The sequence below is a fragment of the Bidens hawaiensis genome, unplaced genomic scaffold (assembly GCF_021521415.1).
Source record: "Bidens hawaiensis isolate Kalapana, Puna unplaced genomic scaffold, B.hawaiensis_p1.1 tig00012782_1, whole genome shotgun sequence".
NCBI lineage: Eukaryota > Viridiplantae > Streptophyta > Magnoliopsida > Asterales > Asteraceae > Bidens > Bidens hawaiensis.
The window spans coordinates 681446-694531 of NW_027492059.1; the positions used below are offsets into that span (position 1 = coordinate 681446).

Consider the following 13086-nt stretch of genomic DNA (forward strand, 5'->3'; position numbering starts at 1 on the left):
TTTCAAATATCAGTTGTAATTTTGTTATGTATGTACAAACTGATTATATATTTATGCAAATTTTAATTGTTCATGTCAAATATCAGTTGTAATTAGTTTATATTGCTTCTATTTTTAATGTAAAATTAAATTAACATAATCACTCAAATAAAATCTATACCTTTTGTCTGTTAGGTAGGCTAAAATTTATATATATGTTTTAAATAATAGTTTTTTCTTACTACAAAATGACTGATATTTATCACCAAAAATTATCATAGTGTGGTTCATATGGTCCATATCTACCAATATGATACATATTGGTACATATCATCTTATAACTAACTTAATAAGACACAAAAAAAAATCACACCGAGGTTCATATGGTTCATATTGACCATTATGGTACATATTAACAACCAGATCAAAACTGACATGGCCAGCTTTTTGTTTGTTAGATGGGCTGATATGCCTCATATTGATCAGTATGACCCATATAAGGATGTCTAAATAGAAAAATGGTGTTGTCTCAATAGACGACGCCTAATTTAAAAAGTGTTTATGGCTTTTCAAAAAGCCAGGATTTGTAGCTTTTGAAAAACTGCTTTTTAACCCTCTCAAAAAGCTAAAATAAAATGTTTTTTTTGTGATTGCCAAACACCATTTATCTTATTGGCTTTTTGAAAAATCCAAAAATCCAATAAGGTGTTTTCAAACTCAATCCCAAACATGCCTAAAAGTTCTTCCACATATGAAAAAAAAATAGATGGTCCAAGTTGAGCGTAGAGTTTCTCATCTATGGGGTTCCTTCAACGGTGGTCTCCGATACTCAATAGTGGCAGGTAACCGTTAAAATAAGTAAAAAAGGGGAAAGCAAATAAACAGTATAATTATATAACAACGTGTCAAGCAACGCGTCGGCCGTCGTGTTAATAATATTTATATATTAATGATGATTAATATTTATCGAAACGACATTAATAACTAAAACGGGTTTGAAAAGTTTTATCCGTTTTCGTTCCGAACCACCGTTACACATAACACCGTCTCGATTTCAGACGCTGAGCGTATGGTGGATCAGATACTTGACAAACGGTGTTGCCGTCGTATTCAACACTCCAAATAACTCTTATTGGAAGATTTTCACTCTTTACTCACCTTAATCCCCCAATTAGATCTCAGGTACGTACAGCATCATCTTCCATTTTCTCTATTATTATTTTCGTTATGTAACGAATATGATTGTTACTAATTAATAATAACATGGATTTCAATTTCAGGTTCACCAAGATATGACTGCTCCCTTGTCACATTTCTACATGTACACCGGCCACAATTCCTACTTGACCAATTAAGTAGAAAATCCAGTAAAAATCCGATTATTAAAGCACTTAAACGGGGCGTCAGAGTCATTGAACTTGATCTTTGGCCAAACTCATCAAAAGATAATGTTCATGTTCTTCATGGAAGGTATTCAACTTACTTTATACTTTATACCCTAAGCACAAATGTAGTATTTACCTTGTTTCTGATTGCTGAAACAAAACTGATCATATAAGAGGACTATACCGATATATGCAGGACCTTGACAAGCCCAGTAAACCTCATGGAGTGTTTGGAAGCAATCAAAGAGAATGCATTTGTAGCTTCTCCTTATCCAGTCATCATAACACTCGAAGATCACCTTACACCTCATCTTCAAGCCAAAGTAGCTAAGGTGGGCACTCTCGTATTATCTGTGCAATGGAATCCTGTATCACAGTTACATGTTGTTCATGTTCTGATTCACTATTCTTGCAGATGATCACCGACACATTTGGGCCGATGCTGTTTTCCCCCGAGTCAGAGGACTTAGAAGAACTCCCAACACCTGAAAACTTGAAATATCGAATTCTGATTTCAACAAAACCGCCAAAAGAGCGCCTTGAAGCCGCAGATGTTAAACGTAGCAGCTCACAAAAGATCCAGGTTTTTTATGTTGATGACGTTGCTTGCAGTGAGGACGAATGTTTTAAGGTTTGGTGGACAAAAGACATATTCGGACATTTATATTAGTCTATTTTTTTAAATAAAAAAACCCTGACTAATTTGTGTGCTATTTGTCGTAGTCTGGAAGTGATGCGAGTGACAATGATGTTGAGACTGAAGGTTTGTTAAAAGGAAAGAAACCACTTTCTTCTCCTGTTTACAAGAAGCTGATTGCAATTCATGCTGGCAAACCAAAAAATGGATTAAAGGATGCACTCAAAGTTGAAAAAGACAAAAGTAAGCGCCTAAGTTTAGCAGAACAAGCACTTGAAAGAGCTGCAGAAAATCATGGACAGGATTTAGTGAGGTAATACACATTAGAAGTTCAAAAAGAATTGAAAAATTAACAAAACAATGTTTTCCAGTTGACCCATACTAAAAATGTCTTATTTTGACATGTTATCCAACCCACTCAACTTGCGACATTTAGATATGATGTGCAAGCAGTATGAATTTTATGTTTATGTCACATGTTATGAGTTGTGAATTTCTGTACTTATATGTATTTTGTGAATATTTTTGTACCAGGTTCACACAGAAGAATATTCTAAGGATTTATCCAAAAGGGACTCGTATTACCTCCTCCAATTACAAGCCACTAGTTTGCTGGCTACATGGAGCTCAGATGGTTGCATTTAATATGCAGGTGAGCATTCGTGCCTACCTTTACTAAATTTAAACAAGTTTTATAGACCAATATATTATCAGTGATTAATGTCTATGGTAGATCACTGTGGTTAATGCATGGAATGTTCCGAGCTAATGGAAATTGTGGTTATGTGAAAAAACCAGATTTTTTGATGAGGTGTGAGTCCGAGAATGAGGTGTTTAATCCAAAAGCAAAGCTATCACCCAAGACATCATTAAAGGTTTATATCATATAGAATAAAAATATAATCTGCTTTACTTGGAATAATTCTTTTTCTCACATTGTGATGTGTTATTAACAGGTGAAAGTTTATATGGGAGATGGATGGCATTTGGATTTTAAGAAAACTCATTTCGATAAATACTCCCCTCCAGATTTCTATACTAGGGTAATTATCTTTATTCTCTGTAGTAACAAGTAGCATAGTTGTAATTTATTGCACCTAATGGTAGTTTAATAGTTGATCTATCTAGTTGCTTTTTTCATACCTCTAGTATATTATAAAATATATGTTTAAATAGGAACTTAATTGTAAGAAGTGGTGTAACTTAATTGCTATCACTACACATGTAATATCTTTGTACTTGATCCCAATTAAATTTTAAAAGCACTTCTCTGATTTTTCAAAAGAACATGTGTATAGAGGGAGGTTTAATGAGAACCATTAAATAATTCGGATCAAAACGAACCACCTTTTGTCCCTTGGATTATATTGTAATGGATGACTGAGATATGAGAAAAGCATGTCTCTTCCACTCAAATGAACTAAAAGGCCAAAAGTTATTCATTTGATTCCTAATAATATAATAGTTCTTATTTGATTTCATCTCCATATATATATGTTATACATATTAGATCATAACAACGTAATATTCTTTTCCATGATCTATAACTAATATCCAAAAAGTACATTTGGTTATATATTTTTCCTAGTTTGATACAATTATTATATGCATGATGGGTCATTAATTGTACCAAGTTTTAATGTTCAAAATTAATTCTTTTTGGTGTTTATGATATCAACAAAATCTATAATACACAATTATAAAACAAAGAAAACTAAATAAAGCACGCAACTTTTTGTAGAAAGCGTCCCAAGATAATAGTTTAGTTAATCTTTTATCCCTGAAACAGGTTGGTATTGCTGGAGCATCTGTTGATAAAGTTATGAAAAGGACCAAAACTATGATGGACAACTGGGCACCTGTTTGGAATGAAGAGTTTACATTTTCACTAGCAGTTCCCGAATTAGCTTTACTTAGAATTGAAGTATATCATTACAAAAAGTCTGAAAAAAATACTTTTGCTGGCCAAATATGTTTGCCTGTTTCAGAGTTGAGGCCAGGAATCCGTGCGGTCCCACTCTGTAACCGCAAAGGTGAACAGTACACAGCAGCAAGGTTACTCATGCGGTTCGTGTTCGCCTAAAGCTGTATTAATAATCTAGACTAGCCCGCTATTTTTTGGGAGTTGGTGTCTATAATTATCATCATTTGTTGTTGTACAAGTTCTATTCTTTCAATTTTGTAACAAAACATTTGTATGTATATTTACAAAGAAATTCATTCGCTTTTGTGCAGTTTGTTGTTTTCAATGGTTGGAATTTATTTAGCAAAATTACAAATTAGTATTCAAATGAAGATAGACACATTGTAGTTTGTATGGTCCATACCTATATATATTCCATCTTTTACTTCTCGTGTTCTTCCTGTTAAATTTCATTTCTGCTTCTCGGCTATAATATAACGTTTTATTGTATGCAGTAAATATTCTTGGGACAGAATAAGAAGAAAAGTACAGAATCTGGAATATTAGGTTGCATAAATTCCTACTTTCTTAATGAGCAATATTAATGAAGTTAGAATATTTAAAGTTTTGTTCCTTTTTTGACACCCATTCTTTTTTAATCAGTAGAAGCAATCTCTTCCATATATTTAATGTTCCATGCATATATTCAACTTAGAAGATAATTAGCAGAATCGTTGTGTTTTGTGTAATTCACTTATTTCTCTTGTGTAGATTATGGAAACTTTTGAAGTATTTGGTTGTTTCACAAGACAATTTAGGCCAAAACGAGATGTACTTCCCGAGGATATCAAACGAGTGTTTGAAAACTACACGAAAAATGGTATAATGGATTTGAAAAATCTTCAGGATTTCTTGAAAAACATTCAAGAACAGTCTGATGAAGATGCTAATACTATATTTGAAAAGTCAAAGCATCACAACCTTCTGCACCCCAAAGGCCTGCATCTGATGAAGTTTCTCTTTAATGATGATCTCAATCACCCTCTTAGTGTAATATTCTTCTTATTAGTTGTACTAATATTATTATTATTACACTTTTTTGTGTCTTATTTATTTATTTTTGCACACAGGCAATCCTTGATGACATGAAATCTCCAATTTCTCATTATTATGTATATACCAGCCACAATACTTACTTAACTGGTAACCAGTTTACAAGTGACAGCAGTGTTAGGCCTATCATAAGGGCTTTAAAGAATGGTGTAAGAGGTATTGAACTGGATCTATGGCCCAATTCAACCTACACTGATGTACGTGTTTGTCATGGAAGGTATGCAGTTGATTAATTTAAGGATAATTGCTTAAAAAGGTAGCCAAAAGTGGTCCAAATTCTATTTAGGTAACCATCTTTTTTAGGCCTGTAAATAGTAAATTAAAGTTTAAGGTTTCTTAAGGCCTAAAATAAGAATCAAACTGAAGTTGGCTTAATATGATTAGTAATTTGTTATATAATTTTCAATGATTATTGTTTTTTTTTCTTTCTATAAAGGACTCTGACTTCCTCTGTTAAATTGAGGAGATGTTTGAAAGTTATCAAGGAATTTGCATTCTCTTCTTCTGACTATCCAGTTATTATCACTTTCGAAGATCATCTCAAATACGGAAGTCTACGCGCCAAAGTGGCTATTGTGTGTGAAACCATTCATGTTCATGTTTTTAGTGATGGATTTTGAATATTGTACCATATTGCTAACCTGTTTCTGAAAACATAACTCTTGATGTAGATGGTCAAACAAACATTTGGAGATATGCTGGTTCAACCAAAGAAAGATTATGAACTTACTGAACTCCCTTTGCCTGCTGCTTTAAAACGAAAGATTATCATTTCAACAAAACCACCAAATGAGTCGTCGGACTCAGAGACTAGTGCACCTCAAAAGGTATATTAAAAGAAATATTGTTGTTGAATAAGCTTACAAGAATTCTATGTTTATAAAGTAGAAATGCTAAGATATTAATAGCATGATACTCGAAAACAGACCTTAGATGCTAAGAGAATAACTATATAATATATTAATATGTAGAGGTGGCAACATGTGCTGGTTGGACTGGTCAAAACGGGTCGGGTTGTATGTTTATTACACTAATATCTAATGTTGTAAAACCTTGGTGATCAAACAATTAATAATAACAAGAACACGATGATGTTAAACGAAATTCTTTATTGATGAATATTGTCTGATACAAATTACAAAGGGATCGATGAGGGTATATATAAACCCTATCAATACAGTCGCGACGTTTAACAATAACCGTTTCAATCTGTTTACAGTATTGACCCTATTTACATTGACACTTTTAACCCTAAACTAACTTTAAACTAATGACAAATAAACCCTTATAACTTATAATACTACTATTATTTTGTTTAACTTCAATATCTAAATCTTTGAATAAAACTAGGGTTGTTTAAAAAGCTCATGGCTCGTGTTAGCTTGAAAAAGCTTGCTCAAAACTGGCTCGCTTTGCTGGCTTTTTGGCTTGTTTAAGATAAAGCCTGAGTTTTAATATATATAGAAAGTATACCCAAGTTTTAACAAGTATAAATTATAAGTTTTGTAGCTCATTAATTATGCATTATGTGCATGTTATAACTATTATTTTTTTTCTTTATAATATATATCAATATGTGTAAATATATAATCAGTTTTTTTTCAAAAAATACACGAACTGGCTCGAGTTCAACGTTTCAGCTCGTTTACATAAACGAGCTGAGCCCCCAACCCAATCTGGATCGGCTCGCTTACAGTCCTATATAAAACAGTTTTGTAGGTTGTATAATTAAAAATAGACTTTTGGTGGTTATCAACCCATTTGACATATTTCCTTTTAGCTATTTATTTGATTTTACTTGTTTGTAATAAAAGAAGACCAGATCGTTCCATTCATAAGTAAATTATACATATAGTGTGGTAATTTGATTTCTTGATTCATTTATTGCAACAGTCTGGTACACTTTTTGACTGCTTTCAAAGCAAAGATGATTCTGATGAAAACAGTAAGCATCAGGAGAATGAAATGGAGGGTGAAGTCCCTGAATACAAGGATTTAATTGCTATCCATGCGGTCAAACATAAAGGAGATGTGCAAGATTCACTAAATGTTAAGTCGAATACAGTCAAACGTCTCAGCATGAGTGAACAAGAGCTTCTAGAAGCTAGTAAAGAACATGGACCACAGATTGTTAGGTACATTAGATAAAGCTGTATGAATTTTGTTAGACAAATAATAATATTCTCTGGTTTAACTAATTTTGAGCATATCTTTCTTGAATCAAATAAACTTCTTTTCAAGTTATTACAAATTTTAAAACTGGAAATTGTCAACTGAGTGTTAATGAATAAAGATTGACATGGTTTCATTATTGTTGATTCATCTAGAGTTACGCAGCGTAATATATTGAGGGTGTATCCTAAAGGGACGCGTGTTGATTCATCTAATTACAATCCTTATGATGGTTGGAACCATGGCGCACAAATGGTTGCATTCAACATGCAGGTAGCTGTTTCTGTATGTTTTTTTAATGTGAAAAATCAGTATTAAAAAAAGTTGAAAAGTTTTCCACTATTTATACACACGATCTCGTGCTTGCAGGGATATGCAAAGAATCTATGGTTAATGCAAGGTCTTTTCAGAGCCAATAATGGTTGTGGCTATGTAAAGAAACCTAAGTTTTTATGTGAGGGTGACCCGGCATTTCGTCCTACTGAAGTCAAGAAAATTTTAAAGGTTGATTGAATATTTAGATGTACAAAAATAATATCAAGTTTTCATTTTTATGCCCATATATGTGTTTCTGAACAGGTTAACATTTACATGGGAGAAGGATGGCATTTGGAGTTTCATCATGCTCACTTTGATTATTGTTCTCCACCAGACTTCTATGCAAAAGTGAGCACAATTATTTGAAATGCTAATTTGTAAATCAAGCCTGATAATATGGATGGGTCAGGTTGGGTAGCATATCAAAATGGGTTAGGGTCAAAATGTGTTCGTCAAACCGGTGGTTCTCAGACAGTAACAGCTTTTTAGGGTCAAAAAGGGTTTTCACCAAACTGGTCAAAATTATAAAAATGGTTCGGGCCAAAAAGGGGTCTCGCCAAAATGGTCTACCTGGATAATGATCCGTCTTAAAAAGAAAAATACTATCCAAATGTGTTCGGTATAGAAAGCGTCACTGAAATGTTCCATTAGAAAGAAAAATTATTAAAATGGGTTCGGTTCAAACGGGTCTTTCTAAAAAGTATCAGCTTGTATCGGGTCAAAAAGGGTTCTCACCAACATGATCCACCTTGAAATGAGTCTTCTTAGGCAAAATAAAGTTACCAATATGAATTTAGGTCAAAACAGGTCGTTCTATAAAGGTATCAGCTTGTTTCAGGTCAAAAATGGTTCTCACTAAAATGGTCCACCTTTAAATAGGTCAAAATGAGTTCAAGTCAAAACGGGCTGTTCTAAAAAAGTATGAACTTGTTTCGGGTCAAAAAGGGTTCTCACCAAAATGGTCCACCTCCAAATGGGCTGTGGTCTTTTTCAACAAAATGGGTTCAATTTGGGACAATATTTAAAATTGTAAAAAGATTCATTTTACAATTAAAAAAGATTTCACAGATGAGAATTTAAAACTGTAGGTGGGAATTGCTGGATATGAGGGTGATAAAAGTCAAAGAATGTATAAAACTAAGACACTAAGGGATGATTGGTGGCCCAATTGGGATGAGGTGTTTGAATTTCCAATCAGGGTCCCAGAATTAGCATTGTTAAGGATTGAAGTTAAAGACACAGATACTACAAAGAAAAATGAATTTGGAGGTCAAACTTGCCTACCTGTTTCCGAGTTGAGATCTGGCATTCGCTGCGTCCCATTGTACAACAAAAAGGGCGAAAAGTACAAGTTCATAAAGCTTCTCATGCGCTTTGAATTCATAGTTCCCATCAGTTAGTTTATCTATGCATGCTCTATTATATTATAGCTTGTGCAAATTCAAGCTTGTATCCAGATATTGACAATTATATTATAGCTTAACTGATTCAAGTATTAATTGATCAAGCAGACAAGAATATGCAATCTTTTCAAGAGTTTCACCTTTCATCAGACCATCAATTGATTTAAACCTTTTTGAGGTTCAATATTCATGTGTATTTTTAGCATTTTAGGAGTGGTTTTGTTAACATGTTTTACAATTTTTTATATTTTTAACAGAAAACTCCCACGTCTCCCATTCTATGACATTTTTTTCTTATTTAATTATCTAAATTATTATTATTATTTTCTGGTTATCAAAACCATATTTATAGCTGATAATGGTTCTCAGTGAATTTTTTTGTGTAGAATTTTGTTTGGATTAATATAAGAAATAGTTTTTAGTCGTTAATATATTAAAACTACTATATAGAATTTCAAAGAAAGGCCCGTCTTCGAGATTTCTGGTGCCACCGGGGAGTACTAAAAAAATGGCTTTCATATAATTTTTTTGTCTTGTTTAGAGACGGAATTAATCAAAATATATTTCAGTTATAATAAATGTGTCTACAACATCCTCAAAAATAACTCACAAAAAATTATGGTTTTCATTGTCTCTTTTCTCCAGCCATATCATGGTCTGTTTGATAGTAAACTATATCACCAACATCACTAACAAAATGGTCTTGCTGGATGCTTCTTGTCAAGTTATTTATCAAATGTACCGGCATTAATCCTGACTTTTTAGGCTCCCGATAGTACTTCCCGAGCACTGGCTTAGCTGCCTTTGTCTGCACACACCCATGCACACGACGTCATGACCCGACAGTAATATATGAACATATATATATGATATAAATGCTTACAGCTTCTATTAAATGGTAATGTGGGATTTGAGGGAAGAGGTGATGGATGACATGAGTTCCAATGTCATGGTGAATGTTGTTGATTAATCCATAATCGCGGTCTACTGTTGTAAGCCCTCCCCTTAAATAACTCCATTCCTGAGGGGCAAAACATGTTTACAAGGTTGGTTGTTTTAACAAAATTTATATGTTCCAATCAAACAGTTGTTGGTACCTTGCCGCGGTACCAAGGAAGCTTCTTCTCATAACCATGATGATGCAAATATGTTACTGTATCCAACCATGCAACAAAAATCTGTAGACACAACGATAGTGAAAGATTATATCTAATTGTCTGAATGATTTAGATCTTGTTTTTTTCATAATAAAGTTTTAAAATTTTATCAAAATGAACACATATTTGAGCTAATATGAAGTAATCAGTTTGACGCATTGAGCCTCTTATACCAACCGACATTGTGTGTTTGTTTTGCACACAAAGGAGGTCCGAATGGGATTTACACATCCTAGTACTACTCTTACTTTAGCACTTTTAACTGTGACGTTCTCCTCTCATCCACTGTCATTAAAACATGTTGACTATATACGAGATCGTTATTCCTTATGAACCTAAATGTGCAGGATATGCGTACGGTATTACAGTATTAACATTAGATACATAAAAAAACTAACCAAGTAAGGAACGCCGTAGAGGTTTAACAAGAGGAGTGGCCCTACAAGGTTGGCCAAATAGAAAAGCAAAGCAACCATTAGTCCCCAACATATCGTAGATGTCACAATATAATGTCTCTCATCCACTGAGAATAAATCGCTGTACGGGTTGAAATGTGACCCACTCTTCCCCGGGCTCCTCTTCATCTGCATATATATACCCAAAATTTGTTAATAAGCAGTTATCAGCTCGACTCGAGAATATAATACAATACAAATGTGTGTGTTCTCACCAGGTATAGTGGATACGCGAATATTGGAAAAGGGATTTTGAATCTAAAGAACTTTGTCTTAGCATCCAGCTCCTTGTAAGTCTTCTCAGGAATCTAAAAATTATGAAAATATTAATTAGTTCTTCAATTCTCAACTATGTGTTAAGTGTGTTAATTGCAAGTTATTCATTAAATAATATTCTTTTGCTTCATTTTTCATTGTTTCATAGTAACACTTGATACTGCAAAACATCGCGTTTATATATTATAGTACAAAATTACCGGAACCCAAGATTCGTCATTCTCCACATGCCCATGATTCTGGTGGTGAGTCCTATGACTGATTCTCCTGTAAAGAGATGTACATTATGCGTTGAAGACGTGAGTAAAAGCGTAATATCGAAGTTACCAGCCGTGATAAGGTACAAGAATCGAAGAATGCAAAAAATGTCCCACAATATTATTAAGAGTAGAGCTGTTGGAAAAACTTCCATGGCCACTGTCACAAAACACACATGCACAGAAACATGAGTACTACTATACTAGCTCCTTCACTAATTCAAAGAATATATTTATTTTCACTGACACTAGCAATTTAATATAACTAAATAAATAGTAAAATGGAAAGCTACCAATCATGACCAAGAACAAAGAGTGCCCAAAACATTGTGCCTTGAGCAACCCAATAGAGGGGCCAGAAAACCCAAGTAAGGTTCTTCAAGTAGATAGCAACAGCAACCAAAGAGGAAATGACCAAAATGTCCCTGAGGACATATGCAAGTGACCTCCATGAGTTCTTGACCCAACAATGTTTAGGAATGGCAGCTCTTATCTCAGCCACCCTGAAAGGAGGAGGGGCAGAAGGGTCAAATGCCACTCCTTCATCTTCTTGAATCTTTTTCCCATTTGTGGATGGAATGGCCATTGTTACACTTGTCTTTTCTTTCTTTGGAGCTCTGTTTACATTCAAGGGTATTTTAGGAAATACACACCTTTATTCTAAGTTAATAGATATTTTAATATTTATTTATATATTTATGGAAATAAGAGATTCTTATGGAAAAGAATAAGGGAAGTGTTATAGAAATCATTGTGTTTGTCAATATTGTTAATTAAGTATTTTGATGAATAAATATATTGTGTTCACTATCATGGTGTCAAAACAAATCATCATCTCCCAAAGAAAAAATAATAATAAAATAACTCTGGTGCAATTAAAATCTTGTTTATATAAACTTATGTGGGATAGTAGCATGTAAATGTTAAGGAAAATGATTCAAAAATATATTAGAAATTGGGTTTTAATAATTCAAACTTTAATCAATTAACTTATACAAACTTGTGCTTACAAATTTGACAAATAACACTTATAACTTTAAGTTTAGTAATCCATGATTGTTATAAGAGTGAGATTATCATGAAAAAGTTCAAAGTTAAGAGTGTTAATGTTTAAATTGTCAATATAGACTATTATTAGTCAATTATTCATAGTTTGAATTATTAGAATTCAATTCATGAAAAATGTAAAACAAATTGTTACTATTTGTTTGAGAAAACGAGTCAATAACATCAAGACGATGTCATCGAATAAAAACGACAACCAAAATATGAACACGAATACTTCTATAATAGTTAAGAAACAAGGTAAAGAACATAAAAGAATAGATAGAATACTAACTATTCTACGTGTCTTTCACGGTGTCTGAAACTAGTTTGTCGTTATGGGAGCAACATTATACCTAACGAAAGCAAGAAACAAAACCATGAGAAATCATACATAATAAATTAAGAAACTCTAAACAAAAACAATGATCTTACCTCTTAGCAAAAGACGAAGAGAATAGTGTTAGAACATTATATATAAGTAAATAAATAAAATATAAAAAACGAGTAAAATCAGTTAAAACAAGGTATATGGTATATAAAAGTTCTCCATCAAAAGAGGAGATGGACATGTTTTTAAGCGGAATAAATTATTTTTCGGAGATCTGACTACCTTAAAGGAGACGATAGTTACTAATTAAAGAAAAGTATACATAAATATTATATTTTCAAATTAGCATCTTATAGTAATTATATTTTCAAATTAGCATTTTATGATGCACTAGTTTGATGCCCGTGTATTGCACGGGTAATTATTGAAAATTTTAAACTTTGATCATTAAGTGAAATACAGTAACAAATTGATCATATATTGTTAATACAATTACAATTAAATTCAAATTACATAACTAAGATTACAAAAATATGTTACAAATAGGTAAAAACTTCCTTTTACACTACATTTGTGATTGTAGTAGCAGGTATACATTGTTTATTAAAAATCAACATCTTTAATTCATGTCTGCTTGTAACTCTTAATAAAGTAAC

The 13086-nt window shown here is 32.8% G+C and overlaps 2 protein-coding genes and 1 pseudogene across 3 annotated transcripts; 2 read left to right on the top strand and 1 right to left on the bottom strand.

The window, feature by feature from the left end:
• The first annotated feature begins 414 nt into the window (after positions 1-414).
• On the top strand, positions 415-4114 carry LOC143542125 (phosphoinositide phospholipase C 6-like; annotated as a pseudogene). The gene is made up of 10 exons (XR_013136853.1): positions 415-483; positions 983-1161; positions 1260-1449; positions 1561-1696; positions 1780-1995; positions 2088-2314; positions 2536-2663; positions 2716-2876; positions 2958-3044; positions 3791-4114. The product of XR_013136853.1 is annotated as a phosphoinositide phospholipase C 6-like (transcript).
• Positions 4115-4433: 319 nt separating this feature from the next.
• Positions 4434-8969, top strand: LOC143542121 (phosphoinositide phospholipase C 2-like). The gene is made up of 9 exons (XM_077034789.1): positions 4434-4954; positions 5035-5234; positions 5454-5592; positions 5689-5844; positions 6911-7152; positions 7345-7462; positions 7559-7693; positions 7769-7855; positions 8596-8969. The coding sequence occupies exons 1-9, from the start codon at positions 4679-4681 to the stop codon at positions 8905-8907; spliced, it is 1665 nt and encodes a 554-aa protein (XP_076890904.1). The 5' UTR covers positions 4434-4678; the 3' UTR covers positions 8908-8969.
• A 513-nt stretch (positions 8970-9482) lies between these two features.
• LOC143542122 (omega-3 fatty acid desaturase, endoplasmic reticulum-like) lies at positions 9483-11641 on the bottom strand. Its single transcript, XM_077034791.1, has 8 exons — positions 11349-11641; positions 11126-11215; positions 10999-11065; positions 10738-10830; positions 10466-10651; positions 10008-10088; positions 9794-9931; positions 9483-9718 (listed from the first exon to the last, which is right to left on the bottom strand). The coding sequence occupies exons 1-8, from the start codon at positions 11639-11641 to the stop codon at positions 9536-9538; spliced, it is 1131 nt and encodes a 376-aa protein (XP_076890906.1). The 3' UTR covers positions 9483-9535.
• Positions 11642-13086: the final 1445 nt, after the last annotated feature.

What these genes read in the sequence shown, in the direction of transcription:
- LOC143542122 (XM_077034791.1), bottom strand. Translation starts at nt 11,641, where the DNA reads ATGGCCATTCCATCCACAAATGGGAAAAAGATTCAAGAAGATGAAGGA. An exon ending in TTTGTTCTTGGTCATGATTG is followed by an intron (nt 11,216 to 11,348) that starts GTAGCTTTCCAT and finishes GTTTTGTGACAG; the next exon opens with TGGCCATGGAAGTTTTTCCA. An exon ending in TCGCGTATCCACTATACCTG is followed by an intron (nt 10,652 to 10,737) that starts GTGAGAACACAC and finishes ATATATATGCAG; the next exon opens with ATGAAGAGGAGCCCGGGGAA.
- LOC143542121 (XM_077034789.1), top strand. Translation starts at nt 4,679, where the DNA reads ATGGAAACTTTTGAAGTATTTGGTTGTTTCACAAGACAATTTAGGCCA. An exon ending in TGGTTGCATTCAACATGCAG is followed by an intron (nt 7,463 to 7,558) that starts GTAGCTGTTTCT and finishes TCGTGCTTGCAG; the next exon opens with GGATATGCAAAGAATCTATG. An exon ending in AAGTCAAGAAAATTTTAAAG is followed by an intron (nt 7,694 to 7,768) that starts GTTGATTGAATA and finishes GTTTCTGAACAG; the next exon opens with GTTAACATTTACATGGGAGA.